Source organism: Chlamydotis macqueenii, chromosome 15, assembly GCF_036417535.1.
Source record: "Chlamydotis macqueenii isolate bChlMac1 chromosome 15, bChlMac1.mat, whole genome shotgun sequence".
NCBI classification, from domain to species: Eukaryota; Metazoa; Chordata; class Aves; order Otidiformes; family Otididae; genus Chlamydotis; species Chlamydotis macqueenii.
The window spans coordinates 8,443,112-8,458,007 of record NC_141570.1 but is presented as its reverse complement, the minus strand read 5'-3'; the positions used below and the strand labels follow the sequence as shown (position 1 = coordinate 8,458,007).

The 14,896-nt window shown below is 40.4% G+C and overlaps 1 protein-coding gene across 1 annotated transcript in view; it reads left to right on the top strand.

Moving 5' to 3' along the window:
* Positions 1-14,896, top strand: part of MOSMO (modulator of smoothened) — a 33,379-nt gene that overhangs the window by 14,567 nt on the left and 3,916 nt on the right. The window contains exon 2 of the mRNA XM_086760200.1: positions 6,753-6,965. Coding sequence (XP_086616326.1) covers positions 6,753-6,965 — 213 coding nt within the window. The remainder of the gene's footprint in view (positions 1-6,752; positions 6,966-14,896) is intronic.

The window sequence follows — 14,896 nt, the reverse complement described above, 5'->3', positions numbered from 1 at the left end:
CTGAATACTGTACTTGCATGGTAACCTCGGAGTAACTTTAGCGGCGTAAGTGCTAAAGAGCATCTATTTCAACTACCCCCATCCCTCACAAACGAAGTAATTATTTATGTAAGAGCAGTAACAGATACTGTATTCTCTTACTTGATTGGAAACTGGCAGTTGATCCTATGTTATATTTTGATCCTTTTATATACCCTTTACAGTTATTTAGGTGTAATCCAATTATTGTCTTGTGCTACAACAATAACCTAAGCAAAAAAGTGGAGGACGGGGGGTTCGGCTTGCTTATGGTTTCTTAGCTGCTGTTAATTGGGTGTATGTGCTGTTTTACAAAATGCTCTGATTTGACATTATTTGAGGGTGTAAAGATTTTTTAAATTGCTTTAATGGGTCAATGGCTGAAAATTTAGATGAGGAATAACTATATTTCCTTTTACAAGGCTATAATTCTGAGCAGTTGTAGATTAAAAGAAATTATAAGAGCTGTGCCTTTGGGCATCATTCCGTGGGACCTTGCATACAGAAATCCTGTGATTCTGTTTAACGACATGGACCATGCCTTTTAGAATCAAGAGGTCTTCCCCAGCATTGTTAATCCTTTTTTCCTCCTTCGTTTTGAAGTGCTTTGCAAACCAGCAGGGTGCTGTATCGTTTTCCTCTTCGCACCAGAGGTGGTGTGTATTCTGCAAAAGCTTAGCTTTTTCTTAACCTTCTGCGTTGCTTACTCTAAGAATGACTAATCTCCTCATAAGTGAGGGTACTGAGCATGATTTCTGATGGAGTTTTACACTAGAATAAGTAGAACTAACTATATGCACCCTGGAGTGACCTCCCAGGCTATGGTAGGGAAGGATCAGCACTGTCCAGTTCCCTGGATTTCAGGAAAGGCAGAAGGGAGATTACTCTGTTTTAAGGAACTAATGCCTGGAATATAGAGTTAATAGAAAATTTCCCCCAAACAAAATGCATGTAAATAAACCTAAATAAGTGATTTTTGTCTTACCCCTTTATATAGTAACATCACTTAAAGTGCCCATTGCAGGAAAATAAATTCCATATGTAAGACTGGGAAACATCCCACTTAAACTGCCAAATTCCTTGGATGACTTAGAAACATTTTCTTTATGGAAATACCTCCTCCTTGTTTGCTGTTACGGGCAGTTGTGTTGGAACTATTCTCACCGTGCTCTGTTGTTTGTTCCTCTCAGGAATTCCTCGGCTATGCTTTGCTCGTTTTGAAAGCAGTCTTCTGTCAGAGAGGCTTGGTTGCTGGCAAGGAGCAGCAGACATGTTAAAGGCAAGGTGGCCAAAGTCAGCTTGATGGTTATCCTTAACATTGGTGGAGGGAATCAGTCTGCCATGAACAAATCACTGCATTCTCTTTAGACCTTTGAAGTTTCCATTTTGATTGGGTAGCAAGCTACAGCTGTGCACTCAACAGCTTCAGGCTGTTCCTTAGATGGACCTAGACCTTTTTCCATTCAAGCTTATTAATTGGATAGAACTTACAAACTTTCCAAGAACATCTTAATTTCCTACTGTCCTTGTCTGTGGCCCAATAAGAGTTACAGGGAATGGCTTAACTAAGCTGCCCTTATTTTACTTATGTCATTCTCTGGCATGTGACTGTTACCTAACCAGCAGCAATGAATGTTTTAGTGTGCCCAAATAACATAGCTCCATGTACCGTGCTCGTTACTAAAACATAAAACTTATCGGTGTCCTTGCCATATTGGCAGTACTTACGTCACCAACACCTCATTAGGAACCCTGTAAACTGTGCTCTTCGCTTAGCAAAGATGGTTTAACAAGTCCACAGTACACTAAAAAAAAAAAAAAAAAAAGTATCTTGTTTGAGCAGAAATTGTCTGGCAGTCACAACTGGGGTTTCTAGCAGAACTACGCCATCTCATCAGGACAGCGAGGGAGGGCGGGCTGTCTGGGAGCGGTTGGTGTTTTAACCTCCTCACAAGGCATATTGCCCTGTCATATTTATTTACTGTTAGTAATAAGCATTTTGCTAAGGATGTGGTTGATACATGAAAGGTCAAAGTGAGGAAGCTGTTGTTAAGAAATATAAAGGGTTGCAGATGCATTTAAACTCAAGGAATAGCATTTTCTCTAAAATGATGGGAAAGAGTAAGGACATTTTCAAGTGGGGACAGTAGCGGAGGGCAGAGGAGGAGCAGGTACCCCAAGCTGTATGAGTAAGAGCAGTTCTGAGGATTTATGCTTTGTATGTTCATGTGACAGCAGGGCTGCGGAACTCTGTGACCTTCTGATGTTTGAGCCCTACCTTGTTCACTGCATCTTGCTTTTACCATATTAGTTGCTTCTCATGCTATGGTAAGCTCTTCATGGCAGTGGCAACTCTCCTGTGTCCGTCTGGCACGCTTGATCCCATGTGTTCTGGCAATCAGATAATAGACGAACAGCGAACATGTGAATAGCTGTTATTATGCTACTGCTTTTCAGCCATGGCATCGCTGTGCCATTTTTAATAATTCAGAAGTGATGGAGAGGTGGGGGAGTGAAAGGGCTGCAGCAATCTTTGTTTCTCTCCATACCGTGTGATTCCTCTTTGGTGGCTCTGCAGTTACCACGGAAACAGGAGAGGGATGGCACAGCAATGGCAGGGCTGTAGTGGGACTTGTGGGTCCGCTCCGTGGCAGGCGCACATCTGCACACAGGGGGAAAACTAGAGCTTGCCTTTCTTTACTTTGGTGTCTTTTCCTTTCTTTCCATCAATGGTTTTGTGAAACTTAATTGTTAAACAGGTGATGCTCCTAAATGTTGGTGAATTTATTACAGAGTCTTTTTATTAGTGATTCTAGTGAAAATATGCAGTGTCAGAAAATAACCATTACCAGTGGTCTGGAGGAGTCAGATGCGGTAGTGTAGGAATATGATAATGAAATCTTTCACTGGTATAAACTGGAGTCCTGGCTATAGCCAGACTGTCACCACTGGAACATTGTTTAATGTGTTTGAAATGCACTGGCACTTTAGGGAATAGATCTACTGGAGAAGACTAAGGACTGCTTCACTGACGTTTGCTCAGTGCGGCATTCTCTGTTTTTATCAAGGCTGAATCTCATTTTTAGTAATTAGAAATATATATCCTAATCACCTCTTCCACTAGCTGTACTGACCTGCATAATGCCAGTCTCGGAAGCTACGGAGGGAGAGACATACGAGAGAAAGGGAGCAGCCCCCTGCATCTCCAGGTTGTCATTTTAGCTCCCAAAGGCTGCACAGTGCCAGCGGTGGAGGATGGTGGAGGATGGGCAGGTGTTGTTACTCCACTGCACAAGTTTTAGCTGCATCCACCTCTAAGCTGCCTAATCTACTAGCATTAGCCATGCTGTTTGTTATATTCCTCTGTTATGTGCTTAGATTTTCAGCAATTATGCTGGAATTGTTCTCGGGGAATGACTAAAAACCTCTTTTACGTAGCGATCAGAGTGGAACTTGGTGACTGGCTTGAGATGGACTGTCGGGCTGTTGTCTAACTACAGCCAGAAGGAGACTGATCGATTCGGTAGCTCAGACCCTCCTTCAAGGTTAAACATGATTTTCTCTAACAAGTTAGTTTGGCAGCTGCCTGGCAACTGTTTTCTTAATTGCTTTTAAAAGGGACCAAGACAATAAAATACCATGTAAACCCACTCTTCTTTTGAATTTCATGGCAGATAAATACTGTCTTTCCACACCAGAAATTTCTTTTGAAGTCTGCATTCAGCAGGAGATTTGTCACTGTGGGAGCAAGCTATGAGGTTCAATTTCCTTCTGCCCAGTTTACGTACACAAGTGAGGTATTCCTGTGTAGTGAACTTGAACTTTAACTAAATTTATGAGGACATAATGAGGTTGTTTCTCCAAGTTACCTTTGAGGAACCTTTAGAAATAGTTTACAAACCTTCTCTTGCCGTCCATTTACCTCCCTAGAACTTGCAGACTCAAGGTTCAAAACCTTGGATACAGAGTATATCTACTTCAAAATTGTGTAATCCATGAAGCAGAGTTTAGAGAAGATACTAAGTATGTGTTAGCAAAAGCATAACCATAAAGTTCAGTATTTTTCCACCAAAACGGCAAATCCTGAAATTTATTTGCTGACACTTCAAAACTGTGATTAAAAAAAAAAAAGAAGAGTGGAACTACTTGGGCACCAGGAGTGATGTTTAGGAAACCCTGCTCTGAGTAGTTTCTTGCAACTATCCTTGTGTCTTCAAAAGGGATACTACCCTGGTACTTACAATTCAGAGATTTAACTGGTTGTTCTTTTTTTTTTTTCATTTTCAGTTGTGGGTTTGTTGGCCTTTTTTTTTGAGAGAGAGAATCAACCCTTGGAGTAGATGTTGACAGCAAAAAAATTGCACTGAAAAATAGTAGTTCAAGATGGAGTTCTTTTCTGTTTCCTCTAGATACAGCACTGCTGGTCCTCTCTGAATCTAATATGTTAAATGTGCTCTAGTTAATGGAAAAATGTCTCTGATATAAACTGCAAATTGGATCTGAAAGATGAGTTAGTTGTCTCTTTCTAATACGTGCTCATCTATAGCAACTGTTCTTTGGTTTCATTTAACACAAAATGGAATGGAGTCCAGCACAGTGGTTCTTATCACTGTTGCTTTTGACAGAGTTAAAAATGCACTAAATTATTGCCACTGAATTCAGGAGAGGTCTCTAAATTCAGGAAACTTCTGTTGATTGTGTGATGTCATTTTTATGAAGTAATTCTTTAGATTAGAATTGCAGTTTAGAAAAAAAACCTGACTTCTACTGTAAGTGTAGTAAAATTGTTGTTAAATCCTAGTCTTGTGGAGTGCTTTGGATTAATTTCCTGTTCTGTGATACTGCAGTGAATAATAGCCTTTTTATCTACAAACTACAGGAAACTACTTAGTGTTTTGTATGAGGTTCTGCAACTTGTGTGTGTTTCAGGGAGCTTGGCTTTTAAGGACACACGCACATCTCCCCTCTGCCCCAGCAGCTGATGTAAAATGAAAACATTACAGGCTATGAAAAAGCAACTGAGAAGCAGTTCATGTAAAACTGTGTGCTGTTTTCACATCAGGTATGTGAGCTGTAGCTGTGCAAGGCTGCTCTTGTAATTCTGGCTTAGTTGTGTAATCCTGGTGCACAGCAATGGTGTGACTGCTGTGTATCTGGAGTAGAAAATGCTAGTTTTGTTGGGATTGTAACTGACACTTTTAAAAGGGTTTTACTTCAACTTTTAGCTGGAAATTCATCTCTGAATCTTTCAGTTGATGAATATATGAATAAAAGGACGTATTTGAATATGGCAAAAACATAGTCTAAACAAAGGTTCCAGGAATGCTTCAAGAGAACTGATTCAGTAATATTTTTGCTCTTGGCTCTTCTCATGCTCTAGGAGCGTATCAGAACACTACATCTAATAAAACATTATATTCTGCCTCCTAACCCAGTGATTCTAAGCTCAGAAGCCGATTCTGCTGGTACTGATTGCTAAGGTGTAAGCAGACAGGATCTGAACACTTGTAGAAGTTGGCGGCAGGGTGCTGGGAGGTGCATGCTAGGGCTAACCAGTTACCCTTGTGGCTATTGCCATGCTTCTTTGCTTCATGCTTTTTTTTTTTTTTCCAAAAGAAGCTAAAAAGTATGACAGTTTTTTCTCCCTCCAAAAGACATGCTAAACCTAAGCTTCCAAGTCTTACTGTAATTGTTTTGAAGTTGCCCTGTTTTTATTTTAAACAGGTCAACTGTAACAATATTTACTTACAGTAATTTGTGGAGGAAGACATTTACTCTTATATTATCCACTGTTGTTTTCTACTCCTAATTTAGATAAAGGATAATTGTGATTATTTAGGAAAAGAGTTCAGAAGAAGGGACAAAATTGAGAAATACAGGACATAATGTTTAAGAGACACTGGAAGAAATGTGTTTTAAGTCTTGCATGTTAATTTTGGGTTAAAATTTTCCAAATGAAGAGAAACTTCATTAGTAAAGCTTACTAAAAGATTTGTTGTGAGTCTCAAAAGCACTGATTTTAAATCAGGAGAGTGGGTTATTTAACAGAAAATACCTTATTTTGCGTAGAACTTTATGGTTCATATACCACCCTTGTCCTGTTTTTAGGATCTTTTTGATAGATCTTTTGTGTAGATACCCCAGTTTGTGTGTGTTGTAACTCTTGTTAGCTGTCAAAAGAATTGACCAGTCTTTTGCATAGAGGGACTCTTAAAGCACTGTTGTCAAAAAGTGTTGTGTTAATTTTCTTAAAATCTTGCTATGAATTAAATGCAGTTTCTGCTGCAAGACTTTGAGGATTAAAGCTGTATTTACAGATGAGGGAAAAAGGCATTAGACAATTAAAGGCATTTCAGGGGGCTGCAGCTCATTTCGTTAGATTATAAAAGTATTTCATCTTGCACAGATGAGGGAGTGATCCTAAAGCTACCACTTTAGCTGATATTGGCAGGCTTTGTAGGAGTGCTTTATCCCTTTGATTAGATGGTGATTGCCACTCAAGAACCAGATACAGCTTGCAGCCATCTCACTTCAACTTGCCGAACGTATGATGAAAGAACATGAAGGCAGATGTTTAAAGCATGCCACCCCATCCTCTGTGTTTGAAAGGCTTATTAAGGTTCATCAAAGAAAGAATCCCTTAATTTTGCACAATTCTGAGCTTTAGTTTGCAATTGAGCACCCCTCAGAGAGGATTTTGAAAGTTTACTTGCCTCTCTGCTATGTATTTTCAGGTGCTCTCACAGTGGGCCTTGTGCGACAGTGTCAAACGATCCATGGACGTGACAGGACCTGTATTCCTCCACGGCTGCCTCCTGAGTGGGTCACTACGTTATTTTTCATCATTATGGGAATCATTTCACTAACTGTCACATGTGGTTTGCTGGTGGCTTCCCACTGGCGAAGAGAAGCTACTAAATATGCCCGCTGGATAGCTTTCACTGGAAGTAAGTGACTTCAGCTACACAGTTGACCTGTATGCAGGATAAACTGGTGGAGTCTAAAATAATCCTACAGTGTTGTTAAGGAGCAGCACTTAGGGCTCTTACTATACAAAATGTTCCTCCTCTTTAAATACTATGTCTGAGAGAAAAAAAAAATTCTTCAGGAATCAAGGGGTTGATATCTTAAATGACTGTACTTGAGAGGGATTAATAGCCTGTGGGCCCAAGGTGAGAGAAAAGAAGGCCTGGTTCTTTTACCTTCCTTGGGCAGTGCCATTAATTGACCTAAGAAAATAAACAGGGATAGAAGAGGTCAGTCCTGAATTGTGTGTCTGATAGTTTTTTATACTTCCCCACTCCCAGATATCCAGGACTTATTCCTAGCAAAATGGAATGACTGAAAATTCCCTCCCCAAGGAAGAGGAGGCATCTGAGACTTACTACAGTCTGAAATCCATCCCTACTTCAGGTGTCTTATGAATACCTCATTCAGGGTTGATGCTGGTTCAGTCCTGCTTCACGCTCACAGCGAGTGTTTTATTCAGAATATCTGCATCCTAATTGGCTATGCAGGAAGATTGCCCACTGCAGAGCATCTGCTGTGCTTCACAGCATTGAGACTTTTGCTTCCATAAATGACCCACAGCAGTGCTTTAGCTGGAGGGGGGAGTACCAGTGTTTTTCTCCCTCCCTTGATTCTGCTCTGTGTGAGCACCAGTGTAACTCCTCCCAGCTGAGGCTTCTCTAGCAGCCATGTGTGTCCGTGCAGGGAAACATATCCTGTGGCTACTTCGGTGCAAAAGAAAAACAGTTATAACGAGTAAGGGGAATAACTTTCAAACTTCCTTTTCTTGGTGTGTGTTACAGGCTTAGCCCAACTGTGAAATGGTGCCTTAATGGTGGGGATGACAGCATGAAAAAACTCAAAACCTGAGGGCTTTTAAATTGACTTGAATTATGACATACCACTAAAGGTAGTGTGAACACTAACTAGAAAATGCACGTTTGTGGTTTACATAGGCATGAATAAGGTTTAATGGAACTCTGTGACATTTAGTGATATCTAATATGAATATTTAGCCTTGTTTTGGGGAAGGGAATAACATAAAGAAGCGCTCAGCTTCAGCAAAGGTGCTTCACTGAGGCACTTGTACAATCAAAGCCATCCTTCTGACAACTGTGCTACACAGCATATTAAATTAATAGTGCAGCTCTTGCAGACAATGGAGCTATTGAAATGCTGTATCAGTTATGACTGACTTTTATTTCGTTTCCAGTGAATAATTAAAATAGCAGGCATGAGTATTACTGAATATTCCATCCCAACTTTTCCAGTGTTCTTGTTTCAGGTATATCTAATATATGCAGGGAGGGTTTAAACTCAAAATGCCGTATAAAATTAAGATTCTTACAATAAGCTGAAGTGAAAGCTCTAGGGTAAAGACAGGTTTTAGGGTACTATGTATTAGTAGTTGATATCACAATTTATTTACTGAGGTTTTTTCCTTAATTCAGAGCTTGTATTTTGGGCTTTACATATTGGAATTTTTTAAAAATATATCCAATTGTCACATCCCTGCATCTTTAGTTTTCTACAACTGTGATGGCTAGTTCAGCCAAAAAATCTGATACCCTAAAGCTGTTGTTTTTCTGTAGATTTTTTAGGCCTGCAACAGGTGGATTCTTAGAAGTCTAAACATAGAAGGACATTATTTTATTTCAGCACTTGCCGTTTTGTTATGAGATGTTTAATAATGAAACACACTAATTTGTTCTTTTGCAAGTCAGAGTTATTCATAATTCTATTAGGATATGATCACGGCGTTGCTGGAATTCTAAAATTCCATGTCTTTGGTTTTCATCTCCAGTACATGTGACTCGCTGACTTTTGCATTCCTGTTAACAATGATGATGGGAAATTTTATTGCTTAACTCACTTGTAAAAAAAGTCACGTCTGAAAAAAGGAAGTGAATAGGAGGAAGAGTTCTGTATTTTTCAAAAAGTTGATGAGAGTGATTTCTATGGTTCATTGGATGGTAACACAAATTAGTAACCTATTTGTAGATTAGTATTAGGAAACATGTAGCCATGTGGAATCAACTTGGAATACCATGAACAAGTCCTTCCTGTGAAGTGCCAGTGCTGTAAGATGAAAACATGTGGAAGTCATTAGAAGGGGGCAGGGAAAACTCCATAGTTGTATGAAATCTCTTCTGCAAGCAATTTCAAGACTCAGCAGCCTAGTACGGGCTGCTAGCAGATACTCTTCTCACAGAACTTGCTGAACACAAGATAGGCCATGCTGTCCTAGGCAGGCAGGGAGGTCTGCTGGGACTGCCAGGGGCAGCCATGGGACTGGTAGCTCCATTCTATGCAAGAGGGCTAGAGTAAGTCATTTAAGGGCAAAGGAATCCTCTTGCTCGGCCCTTGCCTTGCAGCTCATGACAGCAGCAAGGAGAGCCTGGTAAGAGTCTGAACTGTTGCCTAGTTCATGCTGGAGTTTATATATAAATATATAGCTTATATTTTTCATTGAACTTTTGCTTGTAATCTTATCATCTTGAATGACTCCAGTTTTTTTTTTCAACCGTATACCTATAAATATTAATTATTGCTGACAGCGATCTTGTCTATCTTGTTTAACTAAGGGACACACAAAGGACAAAAGTTTGATCTGTCAATTCTCTTTCCTATATTCACTTCTAAAGGGATACATCCAAGAGAGCATTTGCTACCACAGCATTTGCATCCTTCCCCAGCAGTTGGTGGGTTTACTGCATAGAAACTTGTCTTTCTGGCTTCTCTGCAGAACAGCTTTGTGGAAAGGAGAGCTATTTCCCTTCTCCGGGTGATACTGCATAAGTGACAAAAGTTTTCTAAAGGCAAATGTGAAAGTTTTCCTTCGCTTTCTGTACAGAAGAGTGTTTCAAGAATCACAGTATTCCTACTCATTCAATAGGTATTGTCGCTTTGGACATAGATGCTATCTGAACTATCACTGATGTTTGAGTCCTGTTAGTTGTAGTACCAAATTCATACAATGTAATGGAGAGTGGATTCCTTCTTGGTGTTCATTTGTGTACTGCCCAGATATTTGTGTGCCTCTGCAATGAATGAGGTAGCTGTGCTTCGTGTGTTGATAGCCAAGGATCTGATCAGTTATAGCTTTGCATGGTATTATTTACCTGTTGCTCAGGTGTGAGCTAACAGCCTATTACCATCCCAGCTTCTATACCACTTCATCACTAATTATGCCTGGTGACATAGTGGCATAAATTGGTAGCAGAACAAGTATCGTGGCTTTGGTGTTATTCCCCCTATCTCTGAAACTGCTCCTTTTTTTTTTTTTGCTAGCCCTTCTTGAAATTTATCTAAACCCCTTGCCTTTTCAGAGTGCCTGTTATGCTATCTTCTGGTTTGGAAGATAGGATGTGGTGAACCTATGGTAAATCTTAAATGTTCTGATTTCCATGGTCCTTGGAACAGATGCTGTTAGGTTCCATAAGTAGAAACAATGTCCAGAGCTTATTCTCTGCAGAGGGCCTGAGGTGGTCTTATGTATGTTAAAACAATCTTGGCTATTGCAGGAATTCACAGAGCTCCTACAAGACCTGTTTACGTCTTACACAGATTCAGGTCTCTTACCATCTGCTACGACTAGAAAAGGAATTAATTTTCTTTCTGCTGCCACTGAATTGGGTTCTTCTCTGAGATGTATCAAGGGAGATGCTGGACAGAAAAATAATATTTCTACTTTTTTTTTTCCAGCAGTTACATGAGAGTCTGTTATTCTTTTTGTCTGAGGATTTCAATGTTCATGAGTATAATGGACTTGCTTTTTGGAATGCAAATAAAAATGGGGCAGGATAATCACATTCTTAACTAACAGTAGCTATGCTACAAATGTCTGTCCCTAGTGTTCCCGGTGAATAAAGTGCTACTTGAGTTATTGGAGATTTGCACCTGGTGCTGCTTTCCATGTTATGCATCTCTAAAGAGGTAAGCAGGTACTACAATGAGCTCTCTAAAGACTACACCATAGGTTTTTCCTTCTTTTAATATGCTCTATCGTGGATTTTTTTGAAGTTGTCATTCGATGCTCAAAACCATTTCAAGCTAAAGAATTAAAGGAGCTAGATCTTTTTTTTGACAGCCATCATTCAGAAGCAGACTAGAAATTATTGTGCTTTGTTACCTAAATATTTTTGTTAATAGAAATTGTAGTGATTAAATGTCTTTTCTGCAAATTTTCCTAACCAAGGAAGAATTTGAAATCATAAGCAAGTACCCTTGAGGGAGAGTTCTTTATGGGTTGCTGGAGATGTTGCTGGAAATTCACTAAGTTCATACTAACAGATATGGAGAGTTAGATTTAGGTGACAGCTTGTATGAGAAATTCCTATCCTCTAGCTTACAAACCTTCTAAAAGAATTGCATACTAAGTTAGCTGAGCATGAAAATCCATGTCTGAATTTTCTCCTTAGTTTCTTCTTTTTTAAAATAAATTTATCATGCAATCTTTTCTTAATGACTTCTCAAAATTTTGCCATAATTCAGGCTTCCTAATCTGACAGAGACTTTGATGAATCTGTTTTTCATTTGCTCTTACAGTAGACTAAAAATTTAGACTACACTAAGAAAAATTGCTTGGACACCCTCACAGGAGAATATGCGCACTGTTATTTGGAAGAGAAAAGATGGCTGGTTACTTCTGTAATAAATGTTTGAAATGTGTATGCGCGTCAGCATTCTGCTGGCTGCACGTGCAGAGTTTGTTTATTCTCCTGCTGTGAACTGAGGGAGATTTGAGATACCTGCACCTTTCTGTCCTCAAGCAGGAACCCAAGGAGACACTGGGCTCACACTCACTTGGCAGTACAGCGCCGCTAGCAGACCTCAGACCTAGGAGCATTGGCGCATGTATGTACAACACAGGTCAAAGAACAGTGGGTTAGGAGGGAGGGGTAGAGATCTATTCTTCAACCATATCCATGAGCCATCAGAACTTTTCCAGCTGTGTAGTTCTTGAATGTAATAAAGGAGATTTAATCTGGAAAGTGGAGGTTGTGTTTTCAGAATCTGAAAGCTATTTCCTATACGTGTGTTATTTTTAAAATATAATAGAAGTTTTGTAAATTACTGGAATGATTGTTGGGGACAAACGGGATGTAATAGGAAGCGTGCTGAGTTATGATAATGTGACATCCTCAGAACATTGTGCAAACTGTTACTAATTGTATGTTGCCTTACATATCCCAACCAAGCACTGTTTTCTGGAGCACTCAAGTATAGAGCTGTTCTGTGCTTACACAGATCTGCTCACGAAACACCTGCCCAAGCGTTCTCTCCTGGATGGACCAGCTGTTGGCCAAGATACAATTTAAAAAAGGGAAACATTCTTTGAGGATTAGATTACGTAGCATGTGGAATTAGGTGGACCAATAACCGTGTAGATTACGGCCTTCTAGATTAATGTTTAAGGTCTGGTGGGTGGTGGCCTGGTTTCGCTGGCTGGCCTGAGGAGCTACCGCTGCGCGGGAGCGCGCTGACCGCGCCGTGTCCGGGTGTTCTGTTCGCGCGCTTTCTCCCGCCGCAGGGCGGACGTTAGCGGCGGGACAGGAGCGCCCCCTGGTGGAACGCGGGGGTTTTCCCGGCTCTGCTGCCCAGCTGCGGGGCGGGCTGGTCCCGGGCGGGCTGGTCCCGGGCGGGCTGGTCCCGGGCGGGCTGGTCCCGGGCGGGCTGGTCCCGGGCGGGCTGGTCCCGGGCGGGCTGCCCGCGGCTCCGGGTGATGGGTAAGCGGCTCCGTGTGTTTCGGAGAGCAAGGAGCAGCTGATGCTCTGATGTGGATCATGGCTTATGAAATCGTCCTTTTTTGTTTATGCCCAAATCCTGTTTGGACAGTTGAATTCAGATTCATCATGCCCATAATTAGTCTCTTCTATAGAATGTGAGTGTTTTTTCCTCAAAGCTGACACTTGTACTATGCAAATCATAAGCTTTGAGCATTAAGATACAAAATATGTGATAAACTATTCACCTAGGGGAAAAATGGAGTCTATAAAGAAAAAAGTTTTTAGTATGGGCGTGTAGCACTCTAGCTGGATAAACTGGAGCACGTGTATTTAGTAGTGAAGTTACATTAAAAAACATCGAGGCTGCTCCAGCCCATCATTTCCTCATTTGGAAAGACCACAAACTTTGTCCTGGTAAGGCCCAAGGAGACAAGCGAGCTGCTGAATTTGTTTTATGTGCCTTTGGAAACAAAAGCAGCTGCAGGACTGCTGACTTGCACTGGAACCCGTGATTAAGGTGATGGCTGTTACTGTCGCCAGTGGTTTTTACTGTTGCTTGTTTGACATGCGGGGAAGCTCAAGCAGGGAACAGCATCCCCAGAGTTTGTTCTGTCTCTTAGCGGTGGAGAGAAAGAGGAGGCAAGGACAGCACGTGTCCCTCACTAACAAACAAAAACCAACAGTCTTGTGTTACCGAGAAAAAACTGAAAAAACTAGCATGTAATGTACTTTATTCAGTCAGGACCATTGTAACTTGGCTTGAATTTTCTTTTTTCTGTGGCTAGGTTTACAGGTAGACTGAGAACTAGGAGAGGCTTTGCTGTTAGCTGTGCGTCATGTTAGGAGGTGGTGGTATGTGGCTTTGCAGGGTTGGTGGGATATCTCTCCCCTCAGACAGAATTTAGATTTGGTTGAATAGGTGTTGGGATGCCATGTTCCATTCACGATAAATAATATTTGAAACAAAGCTGAAATACATAGAAGTGAACTAAGAGTAAAGCACTAATAGTTGACTCAACTGGTAGAATCAGATAAAATTCTGGTTTATTCTAATGCTGATAAAAACATCTAATTGTATATTTTCATATATGCAATCAAACCAATTCAAAAGCTAATCATTTCTGTTGTGAAGAATGTCTTGCCTCTTAGAGGAGCCATAGTTGGAAGTTATTCCCTTGATCGAGACAGTAGCGCCCTGTCTATTGCTCTGTTCATACTAAACAGGGTTACTTACCCAAAGGTATGTTACAGGAACACTGAAGTTGTCATCTGGGAAAGATTGCAAAACTGGATGTTTTCTCCTGGATTTGATCAGAGTACTGAAATGTGCAGTGAGGAATGTTGGCCACTATTGATACTTGAAGGCCTGTGAAAGCCATAATGTAATTCTAATGCCTGGCTTTAATGAGAGTTCTGGGATTTTTTTTTTGTACATCCCCGCAGCCAGTTGTAAGCACGAATCATGTACATAAGTGTAACTGTTCGGGCGAAATAAAAGGCCTCATTGCTTGGTTCTCTTTGTTCAGGGAGTCTGAATTTTGAAGTTTTTCACCAAGAAGCTTAGATTAAACTGAATCAGAAAACTTTATTTGTATTCTAATGGAAAATCTTAAGGAATTTCATTACTTAAGGAAACGGTCATATAACTTTAGGAAACTGGTATCTTTAAAATAAACTGTAATGACCATCTGTGTGTTTTCTATTTTTAGCAAAACTTCTACAGAAAAGGAATTTGGAAGAATGGGAGAGGGCAACTACAGTTGGAAAAAGACAACTCAATAGGAAAGGAGTTTCTTCAATGTTGAATGTTAGTTTATCTTCACTTTGGAGAAAAATGACTCTAAAATAACTGGGGAAGTAATCAACTTTGTGACTAAACTTGTGGATGGTAGTAGAAGTACGTCCACCAAATTTTTATTCTGTAAAGGCGGTTCATGATCTAGTGAGCAGGGCTGAAATGACAGTCCAAATGGGGGTCTTTTAGTCTTTCTTGGGAGTAGCTGAGGGATATTTTAAAAACAAGATAAAGTCTACTCAGTCATTTCAAGCAAGTTATGTACTAGAATATCTCACCTCTTCAGTTTGGTCAGAATACTTTGCTTGTTTTTCTGGACTGCCCTATGAGCTGGTAAATATTTTTA